At 35.9% G+C, this 26,865-nt stretch overlaps 3 protein-coding genes across 6 annotated transcripts in view; 2 read left to right on the top strand and 1 right to left on the bottom strand.

Moving 5' to 3' along the window:
• nhsl1a (NHS-like 1a) overlaps nt 1-8,163 on the top strand; it is a 73,448-nt gene extending 65,285 nt beyond the window's left edge. For 2 of the 4 annotated variants that reach the window (XM_056476389.1, XM_056476391.1), the window contains exons 6-8: nt 386-3,520; nt 4,160-4,283; nt 6,042-8,162. In XM_056476389.1, coding sequence (XP_056332364.1) covers nt 386-3,520; nt 4,160-4,283; nt 6,042-6,630 — 3,848 coding nt within the window. In that variant the 3' untranslated portion in view covers nt 6,631-8,162. Of the gene's footprint in view, nt 1-385; nt 3,521-4,159; nt 4,284-6,041 lie in introns of all 4 variants that reach the window. The other 2 variants (XM_056476388.1, XM_056476390.1) reach the window with 2 other exon arrangements.
• A 3,844-nt stretch (nt 8,164-12,007) lies between these two features.
• On the top strand, nt 12,008-19,183 carry LOC130245116 (solute carrier family 22 member 6). Its single transcript, XM_056477780.1, has 10 exons — nt 12,008-12,429; nt 12,515-12,615; nt 12,706-12,860; nt 13,679-13,847; nt 13,948-14,050; nt 14,163-14,293; nt 14,478-14,695; nt 14,823-14,931; nt 17,290-17,520; nt 18,752-19,183. The coding sequence occupies exons 1-10, from the start codon at nt 12,196-12,198 to the stop codon at nt 18,849-18,851; spliced, it is 1,551 nt and encodes a 516-aa protein (XP_056333755.1). The 5' UTR covers nt 12,008-12,195; the 3' UTR covers nt 18,852-19,183.
• Nucleotides 19,184-21,453: 2,270 nt separating this feature from the next.
• The window catches only part of sh3yl1 (SH3 and SYLF domain containing 1), a 42,728-nt gene continuing 37,316 nt past the window's right edge, over nt 21,454-26,865 (bottom strand). Inside the window, exon 10 of the mRNA XM_056477556.1 lies at nt 21,454-22,286. Coding sequence (XP_056333531.1) covers nt 22,093-22,286 — 194 coding nt within the window. The 3' untranslated portion in view covers nt 21,454-22,092. The remainder of the gene's footprint in view (nt 22,287-26,865) is intronic.

Genomic DNA, 26,865 nt, shown 5'->3' with positions numbered 1-26,865 from the left:
AAAATTCCTAAATCAGTCCAGTAATAACACAGGAGTTATAAACATGAAAGCTGTTTGACTTGTTGGACAATTTGTTCGGTAGAAATGTTTTATTCAAACTGTGGCTGACAGCTATTAGAGCAGCTGGATTGGCCAGTGGCACTGGTTGACAAGTGTAATACTCTATTTATGTCACTAGGTGTCCATAGAATCCATGATGAATACCATCTGAAAACTGTCATTTAAATTACTGAATGATTCCTAAAGTAAACTGGTGTATGGTTAATTTATTTTGAATTATTGTTATTATTATTATAAAAATCAACCATAGATTATATTTATCTTATCTGATCTATATTTTTATGTGTATACAACTGATATACAAGTTATACCTATTTTCTTACAGCAAACAGAGAACAAGCTGACTCCAGAATACATTCGAGTATGGCAGATCCGTACTCCACTCTCAGTCGAGTGGGAAGTGTAAACTCCACCCTAAAACGCTCAGACACCCGTGATTCCTGTTGTCAAACAGAAGAGGTGAAGATTGTTCCTCCCTCAGTACGCAGAATCAGAGCACAAAGAGGCCATGGAATTGCTGCCCAAATGGCCAGTGTCTCCTCCTCAAGCAGCATTTCCACCATAAGTGACTCTAATGGCATTAGCTACACACAGCTTAATGACAGTGATCAGAGCTTTCAATGTTTGCCACGACAAGGTTCTTGCATCTCGCAACACAGTGAAACAAAGTACAATAGCTCCCCCTACAGGGCGAATTCTGGCTCTACAAGCCCCTTGTCCTACCATTTTAAGATGCAGCATGACTCTTCATCATCGCTGCATATGCTGTCTCACTCTAGAAGCAAGTTTACTGAAAATCTAAATCACGAAGACTCTGATAAAAATAATACCTCAAGTTTGTTCAGTCTAAGTGGTGCTCTACAGAACTCCATTCCTTATGGACACAAAATCACAGAGGACAACCAAATGCAATCACCTCATTCCTCAGTCCAGTTGCTCAATTCTGAGGATGCCTCGTTGTCAGGTGTCTCCTCGTGTTATGAATCCACAGCATCCCTCTGTACAGGTATTCATACAGAGACTGAGTCCCAGTGCAGCACACTTGATGGCAGAAACTGCAGCAGTCCTAACTGTGACCGCAGGGATTCCAACTTCTCAGAGAGCAGCAACCAAAGCTGCAGCACACTAACCACTGACCAATGGACGTATGAAGTTTCTCCAAAAGACAATGTCACTTCAAGTTGCTCCTCACCTGTCAGCCATATATACAACACAGAGGAACATTCACCCAGCAAGACAGATACAAGCTCATTGTTCTCTGTTGACAATGAAGGTTACTACACCTCCATGCGCCTAGACTCTGGTTTGAAGTCACACAGTCACGGCTGCATCAATAAAGCAGGAGAACCAAGGCACAGTTTGTATGAGTGCAAAGACCACCACAGTCACAGTGATACTGCAAGTCTGCATAGCAACCGCTCCCTGACTCGTAGCATCTCCCTGCGAAAAGCCAGGAAGCCCCCACTACCGCCAGAAAGAACTGACTCCTTAAGGCGTAAACCCCAGAGGAAGAGTCGCCACAGTGGTTCAGTCCTTAACGAGCAGTTAATCTCTAGTCTCCAGCAATCCTTACAACTGAACCTAAATACTCAAACTACATCTTGCTCTGAACAGTCACCTTGTGGTAGGTTTGAAGACCCTTGGGTGCTCAGACCGAGAAGTCAAAGTACCGTAAGTGCAGCTAGCAGTGGGGTATCTGCACCAGCTGCTGTATGCCCAGTCACACCAACACATAGTGACAGCAGCAGTCAGCGCTCAGACTATGCAGAGTCATGGGACTTCTACATGGATTACCCATGTCCACGGTCTGACCAGAGTCTTTCCTCGCAAATCACTAGGTCCGCAAGTGCTGAGGAGAATCAGGGAGTCATAGGTAATGCATCTTACATCACTGAATTTCCATCGTCCCCCTTCAGCAGTAGTCAGTCAAAATTGATCTCATCTCCTGACAAAGTTCATCGCCTGACGTCACCATCAAGTGGCTACTCCAGTCAGTCAAACACTCCAACTGCAGGCACTCCGGTTACTTCTCTAATAAGAGCAAAGTCTCCAGCAGGGAGACCAAAACCAAAAGTGCCAGAAAGAAAGTCCTCCCTACGATCTTCTATATCATCCTCTTCTACATCCCTGTCCTCCAACACCTCAGATTCCATCAGGAACGTTCCCCCACCTCCACCTTTACCTGACATGACAACTGCATTATGTGGGTCGCCCAATCCTGCTTCTTGCTCTCCAGCGGCAGCTAAAATTGAGCCAATACCCTCTTTTACATCTCTACATGATGTATCACCTGCTTTGGAATATGGGCAGAATTCACTTTTAAATACATCTGCAACACCTGAGGAATGTGATAGTCCTGTTTTTCTCTCTCCCCATTCAAAGGTTTTTGAATCTCTGTCAGGCAATGAAGATACCAACAGTCCTCCATTTCCTCCACTTCTTCTTTCAAAACCTTCACCGTGCATTTCATCGCTTCTTCCCCCTCCTCCTCCACCTCCTCCACTATTACTTGAGACAAGTCTTCAATCAGCTGCCATTTTGAAGACAGAGCGTTGTCTTACACCTACAACAGCTGTGGAATGTGAAAAAGAAGTAAACATCAGTCACATCGGAGAGCAAGAGAAGACTCAGAGACCAATAATCACTGCCCAGGCTCTTCAGATGGTGCAGTTACGACCTGTTAAGCTCAAGCAAATAGAAACTATTTTTACATCTGTCAGTTTTGATCATTCTGATCACCAAGCACAAAACCATTCTGATACAAGCTCAGGGAAGTCCCTGGAAAGTGAGAATACAGGGCAAACCGTGACTGACAATTGTGTTACTCAGTCAGAAAATAATATGGAAACATCTGAACATGGATCTTCTGTAAACAAATTTCTAGAAGATCTCCCTGACGTATCTAATAGTACTCTACCCGCTGACCCAGATGAACATGTCAAAAAAACTGAGGAAAATATTCCAATGCACCTGTTTTCCAAGTCCACAAATTCCTTGGCTTCTCCTCAGAGTTCTCCAATGAAACAGAAGCCTCCTATATCACCCAAAAAGCCCAATCTTTCCCTTATTATACCACCCATAATGCACGTACCATTTTCCAATGGACTCAAGCTTCAGCAAGTTTGTGAAGCACAAGAGATACTAGAGTCAGAGCAAGTAAATGGAGCATCCTCGACAAACACAGTTAATTTGCAAGCAATTCCTTTAGACCTTGAGGTAGAGGAAGAGAGTGACTCAGACTTATCAACCCCTGTGGTCAAGAGCAGACTATCTTTCTGCAGCGAGTTATCATCAAGCAGTTTCCAAGACCTGCAACTTTCTGATTTCATTCTTAATGAGCATGACCTTGGCCTGAGTGATAAAGACTTTGGGCTCTGTGATGATAAAAGCACATCAGATGATGGTTCAAGCAGCAGCTCAGGATCCATCAGCTTTAAAGAGGATGAAAATGAGGAAAATGGTAAGGGCTTCCTTTATTACTTGCGTTTTTATATGGATATATCATCTGTATAGATGTAGAGCATTTTTTTGCATGAATTACTACATATTATTATTTTATTAGGTTATGAATCAGAAGGTTCTTTGTATATTATTGTCAAGCCTCAGGGGTCGTTTTCATACTTTCCTCTTCTGAGAAATTATATTGCTTTGATATAGTTATATTAACACCCCCATCAACCTCCCATGATTCCACCTTGTGAGTCAAGGCGTAGTGGATGCTCTTCATTACCCCCCACACAGTTCCTGTCTTACTGTATATGCTACAGAAATGAGCACAACTCCATGATTCTTTTTATCTGTTACATAACTAGCTACCCTTGAATCAGCTAAGAAAGTTGAATGAGAGCCCTTGAGTGTGTGATGGTTAGAGGGTTTAGATTGTAATATTCTCAAGCCTCTGCAGTGCTCACCAAAGTGCAGTTATTGCACAACAGCACGACTACTAAAGCAGTGTGAATAATTTAAAGAGCTGAAAATGTCTCTTGCAGCATGGGTTTTATGTCTTTCTGATTTTCAGTCAGTATAGGCTCGGTCTCCATTGTCTCTTCTCACTTTGAGAGGTAAGCTGAGTGTTTGTTTGTTTGTGTATGGGCTGTAGGTGCTGTGTTTGACTCAATCACTGAAAGCACATCTGACATTAATGCTAGCGAAGTAGCTGTGGAGATGATGGTGACGCCTCTTCGCCCTCGTACTACAGAGGACCTCTTTGCTGCCATTCATAGGTAATGTGATTTTATTATTATTATTACTATTTATTATTGTACCTATTAAGCCAGCAAGAACTTAAAAAGTACAACATTTATTTGGAAAAATAGTATAAATACTTGCTATCTTACTACAACATAATGTCTTAATTTAACTTGTGTAAATAAACATTTATTTAATAATACATGTTATAGAAAATATTTGTTTAATTACTCAACATGAATCTACGTTTTCTGTGCTAACATGGAAAGTATTATTGCATTTGTTTTGTTGCCATATTGTAAATGGATTTGCTATCAAACAATTTTTAATTAAAGCTACAGAGTATCGCTTAATAAAATTATAATATTTGATAACATTTAAATGTAAAAAAAATTAAATAATGATAATAAAAACTATACATTTTGTATTTTATAAACAGTTACAATATTTAATGCTAATTTTAATTAATTTTTTGGGTTTGCTACATCACTTGAACTGGATTTTATAAGGCTTGTGATCTGAATTGAGAACAATGCTGATGATAACAGATCGTACTATGATGCTATTCGTTTTCTCATAAGAATACATTTTTATTATAATTACAAAATTAATGCAAATTAATGTAAAATAATGTAATATTTATCCTGGTATTTTAGATGATCTCATTGCATATTATGCGAAGATAAGCAGTGATATTTTACTCTTTCCATTTATTTGTTATTGGAGATGTCTTGTGCTCATGCATTTTTGTTGAATCATTTGTCTAAACGTGTCATCTGGAGCAGTCTACGTAGACAGAACAAGAACATCCAATTACAGGTGTGGAACTGTACTGGCAAGTACTGTAACTAAGTCATAGGCTTGTGTTGTCTTCCTGTAGTTTGACAAGGTTCAGAATATACCAGTAATAGTAGCTCCCTTAACAGGTATATCATCCTAATTATTGCCCTCTCCAATCCCCAAGCTCTGCTTCATTGTGTTTGTGCTGTGGTGTCACATAGTTTAAAAGTTAAATGTGTATTTCAACCAACTTGAAAGCAAGCAAACACAGAGCTTAGAGGAGTATTCTAGTAGTTTCAGTAAAGAACTAAAAAGCACATTATGGTGTGTTATTCTCAGAGGTTTTGTCATCATTTATATGTGTAAATCAAAGTTTAATGCCAAGGAAGAGCAGACCTTCATGTGCTCCTATTAAACAGCCTAAAGGGAACGTGATGGCCTGATTTTAAGGAAAGACACAGGCAAATGTGGAATTATATAAATGCAAATGTGGCGTTATTTTCTAAGGGTATATAACTTTTTAATATAAAACTCTATAACATTATATTAAAAGCAGTAAGAAAGTGGTGTCTGTCTTTGTAAACCTTTAAATGTTTAACGTCTATCATCAACAATGCAATTACAAATTTTTAAACAGGTTTGCCTTATGCCTACTGTATCTTTGGTAAGACAGCCATTAGTTCCACCTCTAAAATCCTGGCAGTGGTACCTGTTCGAACCCACATTCAACCCAATGCAACCTATTTTGTAATGGAAAAGTTTTAAACCATGCCATCTACACTAAGTCTGAAATCAGAATGATAAACATTTATAGACATACATTTTTATTATGAAGAATCACCTTCGAAAAACCTCACAATCGTACAACAAATGACAGTCTCACTCTCACAGATTTATAGATAATGCTAAATATGGAAATGCTCCACTCAAACTATCAATAACATCGATGTCAAGACATGCAGTAGCCATGCCAAAGGCTTACCTGACATGTCCTGCTGTCTTTTAATCACCAGGTCAAAAAGGAAGGTCCTGGGCCGTGGCGATTCTGAAGAGGAACGCTGCCGTAACCTCCTCCCTTCCCCACCTGTCACTCCAACTGGCTCCTGCCCCAGCTTGCCACGTCAGACCAGCTCCATCCAGCGGAACCTACGCCGCTCCACCACAAGCAATGACAGTTTTAAAGCCTTGCTACTTAAGAAGGGCAGCCGATCAGAGTCCAGCTTCCGCATGTCAGCCGCTGAGATTCTCAAATGCACAGACCCCCGTTTCCAAAGGGCTAATTCAGAGAATGCACTAGCTGACGGTCTGTCCTCTCCGACAAGCAGCAGGAGAGCACATGAAGAATGGGCACGGACGGAGGGAGCCTTGCCTCGCTTTGCTACTGGACAAACAACTCCAAAATATGGGCGCTCGCGCACACCACCTTCCGCAGCCAGCAGTCGGTACAACAGCCGCAGCCGGATTACCAGTAGGCCAATGACTGCCATCTGTGAACGAGATGGAGAGGTGGCTGAATCTACAGACTGCTACATTAGTAGCGAGAATCATTTTGTCTTGGCTATATCCTCCAGCAGCACAGTCTGCGCTCAAGGCAGCACTTAGAGCTCTTGACAAAACTCTAACAGCTTGTAAGAAATAGTTGTGCATACAATATAAAGGTTTGAACTCTAGCTGGAAGGCCATGATTGTGCTGGCTGACAAAATTCCCCAAGTAATAAAGAAGAAGAGGCAATGGGGAACTTTCTGTAATTCTGTAACTGTAGTTTTGCTCTGTTCCATCAGTGAGAGTTTTATCTTTCAGAAGACATTAGCGTTCGCTAAAGAAAGTGATATTAACAGAGGGTTACTGGTTTTGTTTAATCAAATGTTCCTAGCTTCCTGTATGCAGTTTAGGAGAACATGGAAATGTACATTTATCTTGGCTGGTAAGTTGAGGGAAGAATGAACGTAAGCAGAACGTTATTGAGGGATTTTGATTTGAATGTTCCATGGTGATGTGTTTCTACCTATGTGACGATGGAAAGTACAATCAAAAGTGAGCACTTAAATCGTGAATGCACATCCAGATCACATTCGTTGAAGAGTTGGTGCATGAGTTTGAAGGGGGGCACATGACTGGATAGTTATGAGGAGAATGCTGTAGAATGAGTGTGGAGGTGAAATGGAGATTGAGTGTTTAGAGAAGGAGTGTCCAGTCCTGTTCCTGGAGGGCCAGTGTCTTGCAGAGCATAGCAATAACCAGTTTCAACACACTTGTCTCATACCCATAACCATATGTTTACGTCATGCAAGTGTGCACACAGTGGAAGAGGGACTCAGTATAGAAGTTTCTATTAAATTTATTCACAATTAACATGTGTATTGGGGTAGGAGCTAAATTGTAATGGACAGTGGCCCTCTTGGAACAGGTTTTGACAAACTAATTTCAGAGACTGATTTAAAATATGTATATTTTAAGCACCTTTACATTCTTTATCTCTTTTCCTTTGTGTCCAACCTTCAGTTAGAGCAACGAGAGAGATGCAAGTTTATCTGAACAGAATGTTTTTCAGTTAATGCAAGCCAAATAGAGTTTTACTGTATATGTTTACAGTTGGACAATAATAATAATAATAATAATTATAATAATAGTTCTATATACTTTACCCATGTAAATAATTAAGCCATTACAAAACTAACCATTCTGTTTCATTTATAGAAATTGAAAGCTTCTATTTAGGCCTCTTTGTTTTTCAAATGTTGGGAAATTCCTTATCTTTGTCTCTCATTTTTCCCCAATTTTGACAATTTGTACGTTTTTACGTTTCTTATTTCCAAACAGGGGTACTGTTTAGTGTACTTACAACTGCTATGTGCACTTGCATTTTCTTTTTCCCATAGTACCGAGCACCAGCAGAACGGTAGTAGAAAAATGGTAAGGTCCCTGGGGTAAAGGCCATATGAGATGCAAGGGTTTCTGTGAAAAAAATAAACCATGGCATTAATCTCAATCACTTGTTTTCTGTCAAATATTTGCATTATTAATTGTATCAGAACTATCGTATCAAAACTTTATATTTACAGCAGTGTATACAGTAAGAGGAAACACACTCCACTGATGTCATAGAGTTAATTACATCTGATTGTCATTATCCTCGCTGAGATTTAAGTTGAGTAGTCAATGCCAAATATACTCCTAAAAAAGTTTACATAGCTGAAATGATGTCAGTAATGTCTTGTGTTAACATTTTTTCATGTAACCATATCAAACCTGTAAAAATGTCTAAGAAGAGATTGAGGACATCAAACAACTTTTTGCAGCCAGTTTACCATCTTATGTTTTTTAATACGATTTACCTGTTAAATAATTAATTTACCTGGTTTATTGCATTTCAGCAAATATCCAAATGTTAGTCCATGTGGGCTGTGGGCCAATGATCCAAATAGGCCACAGACATGTAGACATGTAATTCCTTACGCAATTAATCTACCTTTAGGAACAACAACTTTAAGCCTTCAGACAGAGGGTTCACTGATGTTGATGAATGCAGAGCAGGTGAATTTTAGCCTGAAAACATTTCATCTTTTGATATAAAAGGAGATATATAACCCTATACCATAAGGTAAGTTACTGTTACTTTAACTTAACATACTGAAAGTATTTAAATGTCTTTTGCAATAATCCAAATGAATAAATAAGAAGTCGATACTGGATTTTCATGGCTAGCATATCCATGAATATGCAGCATATTAATGTTGAGTGTCATTGCAGGCACTACAGAGGGGAAACAGATCAGTGAATGGGCCTACATGATGCATCTCTAGATTTTCAAGAGATGATTTTCCATAAAAGCAAAGATTAGATTAACACTGAACTGTTTTAATTGAAACGTAAAATACTGTTGCCATATAAAATAGGTTCTTCTTGTTAAGCCGCTAACTCTTTAGTTTAGGTCACAAATCATGCTACTTACTACTGGCTTATTATTTGTATGTTAATAAAATATTAACTGATCATTGGTAGTTATAAAGTATGATCTTATTCTGCATTCCTAATCCTACCCAAAACCTAAACCCAACTTCTATCTTACTAATATTAATAAACAGTTATCTAATTGTTTAATAAGCTAGTAGTGTTAGTTTATGGTTTGTGAATTGTGACCTAAAGTACGTTACTGTTAATCTTTTTAGCACAAATGTGTACAAAATTCTAAAATATGCAATATGACTTATTATATTAAGGTACTTACACCTTTTGATTATTTTTAAATATTATACTTTCAAGTATTTGAGCGGTCAATATCATACACTCGACAATGTTTTCTATGGTTAGCATATTGCAGGCCTGCACATGCATGGCGAGGTTTAAACCTTGGTCTTGTCTTGGAAAGTAGTAGCCTAAGAGTGATTTGACATAAATTATGAAATGTAATAGCTCAAATTTGAATTTTGCAACTTGTCTTTTTAAAAAATCATAGCCTACACTGACATAGATGCAGCAATTTAAATTAATGTAGGTTTTAAAACACAACAGTTCTAATTAACGATCTAGTTCAGTCACATCCAGTCTTAAACAAACAGTCTACAGAAATACAACAGTTTTATATTTGTTTTGTTGTTTTGTTCTTCTAATTATAATTATATTTAATCCCTATAGGAACACACACGAACAAAATGGAAGTTCTTACACGGTTGTTCCCCTACATGAAAACTGTTGCAGGACTAAAGGCAGCTTTAAACCAAGTCCTCCGGTTAAGAGAACCGACGGCAGAGGCCGGTAGAAAAGCCACTCATCTTCCAACCGTTTCTATCGACCACCCGGAGAGCCAAATATTTCGCGCGCAGTTCTGTCGTCGCCCCTTCAACTGGAGCACGCTGATGATAAAGAGGCGCAACTCACGCGGGCTTTTTACTATGCAGCTGGCGGGAACTGCGTGTCAGTTATTGTCAGTAACGATTGCTGAAAAACGGAGTCTGAGTTCTCTACATCTCACTGAGTAAAGTTTTTTTCATTTAAGATTAATACAACTACTTAGTTTGTGACAGCAAGCAAATTTAGTTTCTTTTTTAATAGATCTTGTTTTCATCCTGCTTTTCTGAATATTGTTGGACATTAGAGAACAGAATTGTTTTAGAGATACCACTGTCGGCCATGATCATGGACAAAGTACTGATGGAAATGTTTTATTATTTTTATTATTTTATTAAATAAAGCACTGTTTAAAATTTGCACTGCAAAACGCGATTGTGTTCTTTAAATTTCAAACTAAACTGTGCATACCTTGTTATTTATATGTAGACTATCATTTATTAACAGTTGTTATTATTATATACTGGATTTGTGGTTGATTTATGACCTGTAAACATATATGTAGAATCAGTTCTTCTTGTTTAGCAGTGTATTTCTCTGAATGGTAGTAATAATTAACATCATATAAATAAACAGAATATTCAATATGAATTACTTGATTATGAGATGTTTGGAAAAACTAGAGAATCAGTAAAATATGCACATTTGGTATACTACCACTATACTAGAGGCATTCTACCAGAAACATACATTATCTGTCACTGAAATAAAAACATAAATACAATGAATACAAAGTATTTCATAGCAAAAAATGCATAAGGACTGATGTTTGATTTCTGTCAGTTGGTAAAGGAATCATTCATTTGGTTTTCAAATTTTTGTTGTTTATTAAAAATACTTTACAAATGTACAAACCCTGTCATTGTCCTTGTCCTTAGCCCAATTGAACTTACAGATTTAGTCATTTTGTTATGCTAAAAACTGTTATTTAGAAAAAATACTTCAGAAATAGCAAGTTTAAGTTGTTATCATTCACATCAATTGATTAAAAACATGAAATTATAAATACATAATAAATACTACAAATATGTAATACAAATACATTTACAAATGTCCCCATGTTTCTGTCAGTCCTGTCACATTTGCATTAAATTTAACATAAAATGTGTGCAATACATGTTTAAGGCTATAACTCAGAGGAAGTGACATCGTTTGATGGAGGAGAAGCTGATTGTGATCAAGGATGTGTTCTATCATTGAATTGTGTGGTTTTATGCTTGCTTCTGTACCATTTTTAAGGACGACAATTAAGTCAGGCCCTGTCACATTTCTATAAGTGAAAATGTATGTTTCTGGTAGGATGTCCCACCAGCCTAAATATTTATTTTTAATTCCCCCAAAATACACCTGGGTATATTTTACTTCACTGTTGCAAACATTTGAAACAAAACTACATTCAAATTCAGCTGCCACATTAGTCGCTGTTAATGTTTTGAAGCTCTTATATTTGGCATTAGTCCAAACGTTTAGGGATAGGCAATTTATTCTTATTGAGCTCTTGATATTGAATGCTGGAATTCACACATGCATAGGTTCAATAATTTATGTAATCAAATTAATCAAATATCTCTGAAAGACAACACTAAAATCCAACATAAGGGAAGAAAGTTTAAAAATTTTAAAAGTAAAATCTCCTAATAATAATTAAGCCATAAAAGTACATTTATAATTGTTAAGGTATATACAGTAGGCCTACATAAGTCGATAATTTTGAGCAACTTTCAAAAAGTCTCTTATTAACCATATTTATTGATCACCATTTAAATATTAGCCAACTGCTAGTTTTTTTAATTCCAAGGTTTTTGTAGCAAAACCACAGTTGTTTCGAAGTTACTGTGTGTTGTTCAGCTACAATAACCATGTTATTTTTCTAGTTTCATTTGTAGTAAAAACCAGTTCAGTTGGTCGGTCAACTACAACAGGAAGTAGGCTATACTGTTGTTTACCACTCTAGAAAGCTGTTTTTTGGGTGGTACTCTATAAGGGTAGCCTACGCATTTGCACCTAAAAGGTCCATATTGGTACCTTTTGAAAGAATACCATCCCAGTGACAATTTAATTTCAGAGATTATCTACAGTTCACAACAAAGCCCGAGAACCCTTGACCCGTTGCGCCACTGTGCTGACAGACTGTGTAAATGCAAACCATCAGACTTGTAGAGGGTGGAGAAAAGACGTCTTAAGAAGACTAGTCAGTGACAGAAAGAGTGACAGGAATATGTAGGCTACACCTCCAAATAGCTGACCGGACCTGCTCGTTCCTGCTGTTAAGGAAAGTAAGCTACTCTTCAAGGAAACTTCATCTATCAGCCGGCGAAATGAAGAAGGACGCCGCCGCTTTTCCTCGGCTTGCTGGTACGCTGCAAAGACATGTTTATGCCATCCTTACTTTACCAATCTTTTTCACAGCCTTTACATTTTTCGTGGACGTGTTCACGTTACATATTACGCCCTGCAGTGTGGAAATAGCGACCAAGACTTTGAACCGCACAGTGGGCAGTAATGTTTCCATATTTGAAAGTTGGACGGACAATCACAGCGACCCCACCAGTGTGAGTAATTGCACAATGTTTATCCTATTTAAAGCCCAGCACGTGTAGTGCCTTAACGTTACAGACTGTGCCTGTTTTGCAACAGAGTCAAACGTGTCACAAGGCGAATCATTTTTCTCATGGACAAGCCACATACATGACGGGTTTACTTGTTGGCTCCTTATTCGGTGGAGCTTTATCTGACAAGTTGGTATTTTTCAGTTTTCAAAGTCAGGAAATTATATGGTAATTATAGAAACGACGTATATTATAAATATTTTTTTTTACTTCAATCAGGTATGGAAAGAAAATTCTTCTCATCTGCTGCACAACGATCCACGCAGTCGCTACAATTATCGTGGCATTTCTGCCATATGTGCCCGTGTATCTGACTGCACGCGCCATCAGTGGTGTAGCCTGCTGTGCCATTCACATCTGCACCTACAGCTTAGGTACAGTAACGCTCATTCTCGCTGCAAGGCCACAATACATCAATACATATTAAATAATAATAATAATTCAAAAAAACATTTCAAACTAGAAGGTGGGGAGTTTTTTTTCTAATGAAGAGCTATAAAAAGGTAATTAAATAGTTTAAAATAATTTTTGTGGAAATAAAATATCAAAATAAAATAATAATCATTCATCTTAACAGATATATTTATGTAAAAAAACATCCACCAATTCAGGTTTGTAAATCTGTGGTACAAAATATTTTTTTAAGTTTTATTTTAATCGATGATTAATGGGTAAATACTTATAGCAGTAAAGCATAACAATTTAGTATGACAATTAATTAGTATTTTTTAGCATTGCGATTTTAAAATCTACTGTCATCAAATGATTCTTGTTGCAAATATGTATAAGATATTTTCCTAAATAAACTAGTCACACTGACTGACATTTTACTGTATTTTATAAATCAATGTAAAATAAAAAATATGTTAATTATTTTTAAATTATAATAAAAGATTTTAAATAGGATATTTCTAATGCACTAATGTATTAGAAAAAAATGCAAAGCTGTATTACACTTCTCTTTTAATGAGTGAAAAAAACAGGTGGTTCATTCCCCAGTGGTGACCCCTGATTAATAAAGGGACTAAGCCGAAAAGAAAATGAATGAATGAGTAAAAAAACAATCTTTGATCCATGTATAAATATGAATTCTGCTATTATTATGTAAATCTATTTATTATACACATATATCAAACACACACAACAAAGATTCTGATCAGTGTATAATTTGAGTGTCCATCTGTTTTTACAGGGGTTGAATGGAGCTTGCCCAAATATCGAATCTGGCCACCCACACTGTTTTCCTTCATCTTCAGTCTGGGAATGATGGGATTGGCTGCCGTAGCTTTCTTGTCTAGCACTTGGATGCAGTTTCATTTGGCGCTGGGCATTCCTCAGATCCTCTTTCTACCTCTTTATTTGTTAGTAGACTTTTAGTGAATTTTATTACATTGTGTTTATTTTATTTTAAGTATTTGTATAGCTTCCTATTTATTTATTATGTATTTTTGCTTTTATTAGCTTTCTTCCAGAATCCCCGAGATGGCTGCTTCTAAACAAGAGGATGAAAACGCTCGAGAGCTATCAGAATAGAAGTTCTGAAGACGAGCGTTACTTGGATCTTGTAAGACATGAACTCATTCTCATTCAGAATTACTTAAATGTTTGTTGACAAGTGTGAGGGCGTGCAGTTTCAACTTGTGTTGACATAACTGGCACGTTCCTTTCATTAACAGCTTTTGGACTCTGTGGACAATGAGGCACAGAAGTCACTTTCAGCGAAATCCTCCACTAAAACACAGTCTAATTTCACTAACCTAATGTCACCTATTATACTGCTACGCCTGTTTATCATGAGCTATATTGGGTAAGGAAGTTTCATATACAATAGTAAACATTTGAAGTGAATGATTGAAGTTTTTATTATTTTTACAACAAAAATAATAACAACTTGGAGACATTTATAATGTATGTACTATTGACAATATTTAATTATATATTCATAGTTTCCTTTATCAACCTATATTAACTATTCACGTGATCTTTTACAGTTTTGCGTCTGCTCTCACATACTATGGGATCTGCTTCAGTATTGGAAGTTTTGGAGTAAATATCTATTTGGCACAGTTTTTCTCTGGACTATCAGAGGCTCCGTCTTTGCTGCTTCCATTTCTGTTAAAGCGATGGGGCCGCAGGCCGTTCACTATGGGCTCCCTGTTCCTCAGTGGCATTTCCTGTATGCTGTCCCTCCTCGTGTCTAAATTCTGCGGTGAGCACCGTGCAATAAAACACACAAGCACACTTTAATCGTGATCTGATATTGCTTAGTACTTACTGTAAGTGCAATAATTGATGAATATTGCGACGTATATACAATCCTCTCTTTTTCTGTACAGACATGCCTGCCCTTGTTATGACTCTGGCACTGATGGGCAAGCTGTGTATGCAGTCTACCTATTGTGTGTCTACACTCTATGGGATTGAGTTGTTCCCAACTGTAATAAGGTACAGTTTCTCAATAGGACCAGCTCATAAAACACATTATTGGTTATATAATGTTTCTCCAAGTCAATATGTGTGTATGTTCAAATATCTCACAGTCAACTAGAGAACATTGAATTAAAAGCTATTTAATATTTGAACATCGCATACTATTCATATGCTAAAAGGTATTTGAAACAAAACAGATGAGTATCTGCGGCATTTCCGGCACTGTTACTGGGATATTGGATTGATGCAGGTGGACATTCAGCGTAATATGCTGAATCATGCGAGACATTATAAAACACTTTTCCATCAGTTACATAACATTTTGTGCAATGTAGCAGTAGTGTGTGTAAGCAGACAGCACAGAACTAGACACTAAGAGAGATAAAAATGTTTTGAAGTGTTCAGATAAGAAATTGTTTCTAACCTTTGAAGATTTGTTTTTCGACTGCCAAGGTCTGCAACAATAATAGGACTTTTTATTACATTAAGTGTTATAAAGTTTAACAGAGTTTCTTAATTATTGATTTTCCTATAGCAGAGCAGAGTGATGAAGTTTAACTGAGTTTCTTAAATGACAGTTAACAATTACACTCTTAACTATAAAGATTCTAAAAGGTTTTACATTTTATCCTATAAAGTGCTTGATCAAATTACTTTTTTTAAATGAGCTGAAACAACACAATTCTTCACAGTTTTTGGACAAATGATGTGTTATGTTCAATCCACCTAATCGTTAATAACTAACTTAATCTATTTGTTGGGTTATTGATTTGTCGATGTTCGGACAACATGAATGAATAGTGTGGAACCCTGAATTTTTGTACAGTGTACACCAACACTTAAAGGTGTCCTATACAGAAAATCCTGGTACACCTAGACATTGTCGAATAACAGGAGTTCAGTAGATATAGTGCTCATCATAAATGAGTACCCATTTTAAAAATGAATATTTTTATCCATTTCTCAGTGAATATGGGTCATATATATTGGTGCATTTGAACAAAACAGATTTATTAAACAGATATATTTATTAAAATAATATTTTAGTCACAGAACATCTTTAGAAATGGGAAAACACATTAAATACAGGCAAAATATTGCACAAAAAATTTACAAACAACAACATTTCAACAAAATTGCATATATTTTTTATTTCTCTTGATTGTTGCTATTTTTGAAAATTATAATTAATATTTCTCCCTAACATATAAATTTGGGCTACTAATTTTTGACCATTATTGTAAGTTATTTTGTTAGATTAGCTCCAGATTTGGCTTCAGTACTGACTAATCTAATGTATATGCACAAATATAATATTGTAAAGCATCCTATAGAAAATAAGAATTTAAATGAGAGATTTGTGGGGGGGAATACTTGTATATGCTGAGCACTGTAAAAACGCACCATTGTGTTCTCATTCTCATGTAAATTCTACAAGTGTAAAACACTAGCCTAAACAGCTCATTAATATTCAAGACCATTCCAAATAATGTCTTCTGATTCTAGGGGTTAGTGAGCATATAAAACAGTTTCTACTTACCTAAGAGACATACTATGTAGATATCACAGAACAATGTAACATATTGAACAAATGCTGTATATAGCACATTTATCTGAGCATAGTTTAACAGACTGAAAGATTTCGGTCTGAACTCAAAATCCTTAGTTGTTGTTTATCCCTCCAAGTTCTGACAAAAATAAAATCAGTACAAGCAAACAGAATAACAATGTAATCAGTGTGAAATATCATAACAGCCCAAACATGTCATTGATGTTAAACAAAAGAAGAATGACCATGTTAATGGATTACCTTTGTGTTGCACTTTAACTTCAAGCAGAACAATCAATTATCAGAGTTAGTTTGCTTTCCCTCCCTTTACTGTAACTACGACTTACAATTCATGCCTCTTTAGCATAATCACTAATACACAGCTAGACGTTTAAAACAAATACTTTATCGTGTTAAAACCCGTGACTCAAGACTCATCACAAACGTAAGCCGTCACTGGTAATTGGCTAACACTGCAGGTTCACTCACACCAACACCAGTCGCTTTAGCAGATGGCATAAGAGCAAAATCTTTAAATATTTAGCAAAATCATGATGACTGATTGGATTGAGTACATGCTCACACTTTAGTTTTTATTTGTTTAATCAATTGGCCACAAAGTGTAAACGTTTGAAAACCGTCAACCGGATTCAAAACTAACCCAATTTTTTCCACCTGAACCAAACCTATTCTGACCCTCGTGGTCAAATTCAAAAATTCCAACACTGCAATTATTTCAATTGATTGTCCAGCAATTACATTTGGAATGCACATTTAATGGATGTCTTTTTGTAACTAACAAAACATTCTCTCAAACTTCTCAGGCAGAAGTGTGTCGGCGTGGTTAGTCTTTGTTATCGAGTGGCCTGTATTATAAATGCAGTGATGAGCCCTGAGGGTGGGATTCCTCTGCCAGCTATGATCTCTTACAGTGGAGGGCCGATCATTGGCGCAGCTCTGTGCCTGTTACTGCCGGAGACAAGTGGCATCCCTTTACCAGACACAGTACATGACTGTGAGAAACAGCCCAGACTCAAGCTCTCATGCTGTGCATGGTAAGACAATCTATATGAAATTTTATTATTAATATGCATTTTATTACACTCTCTGGCTTCAGGTTGGACCCGTTTTGCCTTCATAACTGCCTTAAGTATTTTATTAGGTGCTGAAAACATTGCTTAGTCTCAGAGACTTCCATATTGACAATTTTTAGCATCACTCTAGAACTCAAAGTTATATTCAAGACACACATTTGAGATGATTTAAGCTTTGCCACAAGGTGTTGTCCTGCTGAAAGTTCAACCTTCATTCCCTTTGTAAAACAAATGAAGATATTTTGGGTGAAATCTGAGAGTTCCCTCATCATCCATAGACGGCAAGGTCTCTAGAAAGGTATTAAAAAAAATACAGTAGTGCAGTCGCAATGTTATGAAGCTACAAGAATCCTTTTGTGTGCACAAAAAACAAAAATAATTACTGTATTCAACAGTTTCTTCTCCTCAGTGTCAGTATATTGTGCGTTTTCATGAGAACGATGTGTGTATTGCTCAGTAGCCTGCTGACATACACCGTGGATGCTCCTGATCTTCATCAAGGGCATCTGAGAGATATGCATCAACACACAGTGGTTGTGAACACACATACTATATTGTTATTATTATTTAATGGTCCATGTTATCGTGCCTTAAAACATTTTTGTTTACTGTTTGCATTAACAAGCAGTTGAACAGATATGTACCTAAAAAGTGGCATGTGAGTAAATATAGGTTATTTTATACTAATCTAGCCATATAAAAAGTCAGACGTAAATAAAAGTGCCCTGGATTTCTAATAGCTGAGAAACAAACATGAATACATGCTGTATGGAATTTTTTGAATTCCAGGTCAGTGGTACATTATGTCAGACTTGTGTAAACTTGTGCGGCATGTTGTCAGATGTAAAGCTTATTGGTAAATGTCATGCTTATGCAATGACAATTTTTTCCCACCTTGAAATTATGACTGTATATTATTCAGTATAGCCAAAAGATAACCTGTTTAAGCATACAATTGAAGACATTATGATCAGAACTCGTGAATATCAAAATATTTCCAAGATGCAATTTACCAGAGAAAGGAAACATTCATTTTTGCCTCCTCCATCATTTTTTTGTTTTCGCCCCTCAAACTGGTGATGGGAAGTTTCCTGAGCTGCAACTCAAATATTATAGTCAATATTTTAAATACAAAGTATGTGTGTTCTTGGATTCATCATACATTAAATATAAATGTCTTTTTTTATGTCAGTGGGTCCATAAAGCCTACACAGAGGTCTACACAGAACACAGAAGCAACTTTTATCAAGGAGGACATGAAGCAAATGGAATGCAGTCCCCTCTCAGCATAATCAACAAGAGGAAGCAGCAAAAACTGATTCGTTCATGATTTTGTTTATGTTTTTACATTTCTTTTAGTATCATTTTTATGATAAAACAAAAAGGTATACATTTAGAAAGTCAATATTTTAAAAAGGATATTTTTACTAGAGTTTTTAGATATTGTATATTAATAAGACTCTATACTGGAATCATTCATTGCTGCTATTGATAAATTCACAACATGCCTAGAGAGAAGCTCCTGAGCTCAGAAACACGCACACATTTTATACATTTTCTGTTTTAATGTATAACTTGAATTTTGTAAGCTTTCAAAAGTAAAATTTTTACCTTTTTAAAAACACTCTGAGACCGGGTCTTATGTAACTTTTACACAACTCTAACAGCAAAATAAACTTTAACCGGTTAAATCATTGTACTAAAAACCTACAAGAGTGCTTCAAGAATGGCCATGCTTAAGAGTCTTCAACGCCGATTAACTGTGCACTTTATTTTTTTAATAAATGTTTTTACTAAAGATTTTATTCTGCGATTTGTGATCAGTGGAACTCTTCTATTTATAAGAGAAAATGTCCTTTAGATTATTAAAATGGTCTTCACAGAACTATTCACATCTTGTATTGTTATAATGGGATCTTAAGAATCTACAAATGGTAATGTAACAGATTTTCATTCTTATTATATGTGTCTACAATCAGGTAACTGAGGACAAAATCAGCTTTTTATTTCTTATGAAACATTAACTCATCACGGATTTTGCTGTTCCTTTACTCAGGTGTAAAAGAACAACAACTTAGGCTAACAACTTAGGCTAACTGTCAAACAACTTAGGCTACTTACCATTTTTGATACTTAGCCAAGTCTGGACAAGATATGCTTAGCTCTTATGACACCTTGTGGTCAAGAAATGCTGCAACTCACAATCTATGGAAATAAAACCGCTAATTATTTGTTTTATTACCTTTATGATGACCACTCTCGGTCTCAATGGCGTCCATTAGTTTAGCTATAGCTAGTGCTGCCACCCGTCCTTTAAAATACGGAATCGTCCCGTATTTGAGAATTAAATTCTGTCCTGTATTTTTTTAAAGTAGCTTTTCAAGCACACGCATTTTATGAAGATGCCTCATTTCTTACTTTTGATTGGGTAATACTTAATGTCATCGTTAGTTTGATTTGTCTTTGTCCAGTAAGGAGTGCGGGTCTTTTAAGCAGAGTCTGTCAAGTCAGATGCTTCTCCAGGTAACCCCCCTCGTCTTAGAGAGTTAAAAACGCAAGCGACAGCAAAAGTACCGCAAGGAGTGGGAGGACACGGATACCTGGCTGCAAAGTGTTAGAAACTGTTATTAAGCCAACTGCACGATTTGTCGGATAGCGTTCTCTGTGGCTCATGCGGGTCTGTCGTGCGACAACATGCCTCCGGAGAGCAGCAATCCCGCAATGACAGAGCTCACAAAAATCAAAGCACAGTCAGACAGTCAGACCAAGTCTCTCCCGAAGCAAACATGATAATGACAGTGACCCAGTCTGTGAAAATCTAGCTGGAGTCATTTTTTTTTCTTTTTTTGTAATTTACTGGTTTCTACATGAAATAAAGAACAGTCTGAAAATAATAAAAATATAAGTATTTAATATTAAGAGTAAAACCATGCCAACAACTGAAATCACAGTGAAATGAATATCAACAATCAAACTTTCTCTCAAAATTAGATTTGGCCTGGTTTTCAAACACTGGGTCACAATTTGAAATTTGTAAAAATTCTATAAATACAACGTAAGTGGATTATATTCCAATGCAATATTATGATTTGTTTGTTAAGGTTAAGTCAGGCACATAAGCATTAATTTATATCATGAAACATTATATTTAATACTTTAATAAACAACATAATACCCATGTAAAGAAAATAAACTAGTAAATTGCAACTTTCCATGTTTTAAAATTAGAAATATGCTATTTGAAAACGTTACTGGCTAATGTTTGTAGCTAGTTTATGTATGTGCTGTTTCCATGTTTAGATAGGTGTTACTGCAAATAATGACAAATATTTTAGCCAAAATCTGTTATCAATTCCACCCTTTAAAATTAGGTTCATTAGTATGTTCTCCTCTCCTCTAGGTTACAGCAGTTGAGTTAACGCAGGTGTTCCACACTATTAAACATAACATCAGCTATATCAGTGCTGCAGAGTGTAAATCAGAAAGACTTATTGAAATCTGTGTAAACGGATGCAGTCAAAGACAATGTAATTTATTTTAATGTCCAAGTGTTCATACTTTGCTGAAAACATATTTTAAGTTGCAATTTACCACCACTGACTGACATGCTATTGGGCCTGTGATTGCGGATGTGGCCCCCGCTGCAGCATGCGTCCCTTATTTTTTTGTATTAAAAGTGGTAACCATAGCCTACAGAACAGCTAGACGTGCTTCTGGACGTCGCAATATTCTTATGGTATTTTTTTTTTTTATTGTAGTCCACTGTGGTAACTGCTTTGTAATGTAGGTTGTTTATACTGCAATTTGTTAGCAATTCTAGTCAGTCAAGTCTTACACATTTTAAGAGCCCTCCACACACTTTTACTAACAACAGAGAACTTATCATAGGTAAAAAACTTAGTAAGCTTTATTAAATCAAAACAATCCTCCGTTTGATTAGTCTTCATGTAAGGAGCAAGGCATTAAAAGCAAGAAAATCAAACATTAAGCTTCCTTAAAAACATCATTTAAAAAAGCAGCATTTCAATTAAGGCAGATGTTAAGTGGAAAAAGTTCCTAAATAAGGCATTTCCGTAATCTTCATAACCATCATATGTAACAACACTTGTGCTTTGTTATCAGAAAAAACAAAACAAACGGCAAACATACTGTAAATGCATGATCATTTAAATACCTGGTGCTTAAAAACATTGTGTTTCAGTCATACTGCAATTACTGTGTTCAAACATGATTGTATTCTATTGTTTATAGTATAAAAAGTAGAAATCTATAAACCTGGATCCTCTAGTCAACCCACAAATGAGTGAACAGCCAACATAAAAATATGAAAAGAATATATTAAACTGTAATATAGAAATATATTAAATATAGAAAAGCACCCATTTTCATCCAATAATACGACCCATTAAAGTAACACCCGTTGGTAACACCTGCCACAAGTGCTACTATAAATATACACCATCATTTCAAACTGTGCAAAAGAAAAAGGACCCTTCAATGCCAGATTGTTATCCATTTTAGCTTTAAGAACTTTTAACTATACGACACAAAATTGGCAGGGAAGATCCCAACCTGCCCTTTTAATTCACCTTCCCACCAGTCGTACTGAGAGTCTGTTTTGGTGACAACAGTGATTCGGTCTCCAGCATTAAAGCTCAGATCTCCAGGCTGCTGGCCGGTGAAAGGATGAACAGCCGTGACTACCAGAGCTCCACCTGATGCCTGATCTACAACAGTCAGAGGACAAAAAAAAAAAAAAAGGGTTCATTTGCTGGAGGAGCATTTTAAAATTGCAAGTGGTAATTGTAATTTTATATTGTTAATGTCAGTAAAGCTTTTAATTAAATCTTTTAATTAATACATTTCGCTAAGAATGTAAATCAAACTAAAAATAATGCAATTAAAACTAATTTAAAAAGTCAGTAATTACCTTAAAACTAAGCAAAACAGAATATACTAAATATTTTGAAAGATTTTCTTAAAGTAGTTCTTCAGTATTAATAACAAGACAATTAGTAAAACATACTCATTAGACGTAAACTTAAGAAATAAAACAACAAAATATAAATAAACGCATATTTAAGAGATATGTTTACTGCAGCTTTTTGAAATTATTAAATTACAAAAGTATAACATTTTTGTACTGGGAATAATAAATAAATATGTATAACATATTGTACACAAGTACATGCTAAATTAAAGTCCTAAAATATTTATTTATTGCAGCATATTTAATTTTAGTTTGGTTTATTTAAAATTTGACAGGACAGGATTTTGCAGCACAATTCCCTGAAATGTGTCAAGCACACACTTGAAACAATATTTGACTAATGAAAATACTAATATATGACACGATTAAGTAAAAACAATGATTAAAAAACAACAAACATCATAAATTATAAAATATCTATACATCAATGCAAGAGCACGAGGAATAAAGGAGAGTTCCTGACGTTTAGTTTTACTCCTGGGTATAGCAAATGTCTCATGTCGCCGAAGAAAGTAGGATGACACTGGAGCCTTTGACAGTTTATCACTACTGCATTGTTTCCTGCCTGAGTATTTTAGTGAGAGTACGTTTGGTGGCTTCCTCACGCATTTCATTCAGAAAAGTTGAAGTCGGAATACCTATTATTTGACAACATTGCTTTTGGATCCTCTCGAACTCCTCAAAGAGACCTTTGGGTAGTCCACCCCAGACTGGACTGGCATACTCAAGAACTGGCCGTATAAAAGGTCAAGTACACTTGCATTAGAACACCACAAGGAAGACCTGCTTATTGGCTTTGCGAAGATAGTATATTCTGTGATGGACCTTTGATATCATGCATTTAACGTGGGCATATATATTATATTTGCACACCCAGCAATTTAACTAGAAACTCTACTAATTGCTTGTCCTGAGACAACAGGAGAGGGAGGGGAGGGAATGCTGACTTCTCTTCTGGCACTTATTACCAAATCCACAGTCTTAGCTCCATTCATCGTCAAGTTAAATTTCTCTCCCCGTTCCACTACAGAATCCAAGGCTTTCCGAGTACATCTAGGTGAATATCCTTAGAAATTCTGCGACTGTTAAATCATCAGCATATTTCACAGGTATTACTGTGGGGGGAAAATATGAATCCAAAATGTTGATGCATATAACAAAAAGTAGAGGGGACAGAAGTTGGGACTGAAAAGGAGTAAGAAACTTCACCCCCTGTTCTCTGTTGTTCAGATAACTCTTTACAATAAGCCAAAGAGGATAGCTGACATGCAAGTTAGCTATGGAATATAATAACTGACTGTCAAATGCGTAGATGAAATCAACAAAAACTCCATGTATGTTCAATTCAGGGGAGCTGTTGATTGCTTGATGAAAGTGCTACAAAACTTGAATCAAGTCTGTCTATCAGTTGATCAAATCCTCAAATCCATGTTGCAATGGTTAAATTTTATTAACTGTATCCTTCAATAGCTTCTTTGAGGAGTCCTTCAAACACTTTTCCTATACAACTGAGTATTGAAATCTGGCGATAGTCTGCTGGAAAACTAGGCTTTGCTTTTCTAGGAATGGCTTTGACTAAAGCCTCCTTCCACTGTTTAGAACAGGGGTGCTCAAACATTTTCGTATGATGGGCCAAAAATGAAATATCATTGATTTTTACATCAAAGTTACCATGGGTAATTTCCTAATGAATTTCATGATATTAAAAAAATAAACAGAAATCATTACTTTGAACTGTATTACCAAATGCAGTATGACTTTAAATGATAACTCATTGAAATAATAACATCACATGTATAACACAGTGGAGTTCACAGCTGAATACACTAGTCAAGCAGAATTTGCCTTTGCTTCAATTCGCTCAAAGTCTCTGCATTGTCCTCTATCCGTTGTACTGCATGTACATTTTTAACTAAATCTGATTAATTTACATCATTTAAATTGAAACATTTAAATTCAGATAGACTTTTTTTATAGCTTAACAAAAAAACAAACAAATAAAAAAAAGTTACATTAAATTTGTGATGATGATGATAATCTCTTAACCATTCTCAGATTGGATGGTGGGCCAAATCAAAAGTTACCATGGGCCAACTTTGGCCTGCGAGCCCTAGTTTGGGCATCTCTGGCTTAGAAAAAACAATGTTAAACTGTATGCATGTGTGATATCACATGGCACAGGAGCCAACTCTTCATAAAAAGACTTTAGCACCCAGAGAGGTATACCGTCAGGACCAGCAGCTTTGGCTGCCTTGACTTAACTTGTCTAACACTCAGAATAAGTAAACTACAATTTGACAATTTTGTAAAATTTTGATTCTAATTGCACGTCAATATGAAGGCGATTTAAAACATAATATATTAATTACCGTTTGGAAATCTTTTATGGTTGTTAATAGGCAAACAAATTAATTCATTTAATTATAAAAAAAGGGTCTAAAATTGATCTGCATTTATTTTATATTTCATATATTTATTTTATAATAAATTGTATCAACTGTCTAATTAATTCCTTGCACATCTGTGTATTTGTACAGTAGTTTGCTAAATGACTATATATGTGAATTAATGAATGTTGCAAGTGTTCAGGTGACATTACATTTAAATGGCCATGATGATATTAAGACATTAACAGCAACAACATGAACAAATGCTGTAAAATTAGACTGCAATATTCAACTATTAACACCAGAGAGCAGCACGTGTTCTCCTAAAAAAAGATAATTCCACTTAAGCTTTCACTCACACACAAAACTTTCCAGCGCTTCCTCTAATAGATGGTGGTGCACAACACAGAATTAACATCTGCGGATAGGATCTGTCAGCCAAAAAGCAGAACCCCTTTCTTTATCTGTCCATCAACATGTCAAGATATAAACAACTGTGCAATCAATTGTGCTGTCAGGTTAACAAACAACAAATGTAAACCTTCAATTACTGAAACCCTTGACTGCTTGATTTAACACAGCGAGCTTGAATAAATGCGCTTCATTTGATGGATTGAAAGATTTATGGCAACTTGAGTTATTCATTACTTTAGTGGTATTTTGGAAAATTTTTTTACCAAAATGCACTAAACAAAGTGTACAAAATTAAATGGTTACAAGAAATATTAATAAAAACAAATTATTAAAAAAATAAATAAAAAATGGCATGAACCGAACGTACATTATATCTATTTTATTTATTATTAATATCCATCTAACTATCTGCTTAAGTGTGACGTCGCACAAATGGTAATAAACGTTTACAAAGTGATGTAATACTTTCAAAAATCATGATCGCTATATATGCAGTATAACCATGCCTATATCTGATGGCCAGAAAGTGATGAAAATTTTTATAAATTGTTAAAATATTGATGTCTGTGACGCAGCAATTCCAGAGAATGTTGTGCACACCATGCATTTTATAAAATTCACTTTAAATGTGTGATAGTCATAAACAAATATTCTCTCAATTCAAATGAGTAGCAGATTGGACCTGGAAACTGCATCTCATGTCACAACTTAAGCGAATTGTAATTTAGTAATACATTTTATTTACCATCATTTTGGTTTCAGCTGATTCAATTGAACTGTTCTCTGATATCTACATAGTAGGTTTAGGGCTTAGGTTAGTTCAAAAATATTCCAGAAATTGTTTTATATGCTTATTTATTAACCCATAAAATACCCCTAGAATCAGAAGGTCCATATTGACCATATTTGGAATGATCAATATGTACATTTTACATGTATGGCCTTTGAATTGGAATAATGCCTTCAAGTAAAGGAGTCAGTCATCAATCTCCAATGACTGATGATTCTATGGAGGAGGGGCCTCAGTTCAGACATGAGTTTTTAGGACAGTTTTTGCAGCTTCATTGTTATGAACACTCTGGGATCAGCAAACATGCTGGAATCTCAGCAGATACTTTCCTCACAGGCATCAGAAATATATCTACATAAAAGCATAAAATCGCTACTCTTAAATAAAAGACCTACGCTTGAAAACAAATGTTCTCTGGTTTTGTAATAATGTCAGACCCCCTAGTTTTTCACGATTTATTTTTGTGATAAAAGATTTTATGGTTGTAATTCCCAGAAATTTGTGGAAGACTTTGCGATATTTGTCCCATGTCATTCACTCAATTCGCGCATCTTTGTATTGGCTTCACATTTAAATCACTCGCACTTGACGCTTCACTGGTTATTGCAGTGCGAATACTGTAATGTGAAGGGGTAGATAAGATGACTTTTTAAAGAGCCACTCAAATGCATCACGTGTGCTGTGTATACAACGACTAGAAAATAAATGAAATAATGTTTTACGTG

Source organism: Danio aesculapii, chromosome 17 (genome assembly GCF_903798145.1).
Source record: "Danio aesculapii chromosome 17, fDanAes4.1, whole genome shotgun sequence".
Classification (NCBI taxonomy): Eukaryota; Metazoa; Chordata; class Actinopteri; order Cypriniformes; family Danionidae; genus Danio; species Danio aesculapii.
Note: the sequence above shows the minus strand (reverse complement) of the source record. Positions and strands in the feature narration are given on the sequence as shown.

Coding starts and splice junctions, on each gene's coding strand:
- LOC130245116 (XM_056477780.1), top strand. CDS start 12,196: ATGAAGAAGGACGCCGCCGCTTTTCCTCGGCTTGCTGGTACGCTGCAA. Junction 12,861..13,678: donor CATCTGCACCTACAGCTTAG/GTACAGTAACGC, acceptor CTGTTTTTACAG/GGGTTGAATGGAGCTTGCCC. Junction 14,932..17,289: donor TTGTTCCCAACTGTAATAAG/GTACAGTTTCTC, acceptor CAAACTTCTCAG/GCAGAAGTGTGTCGGCGTGG.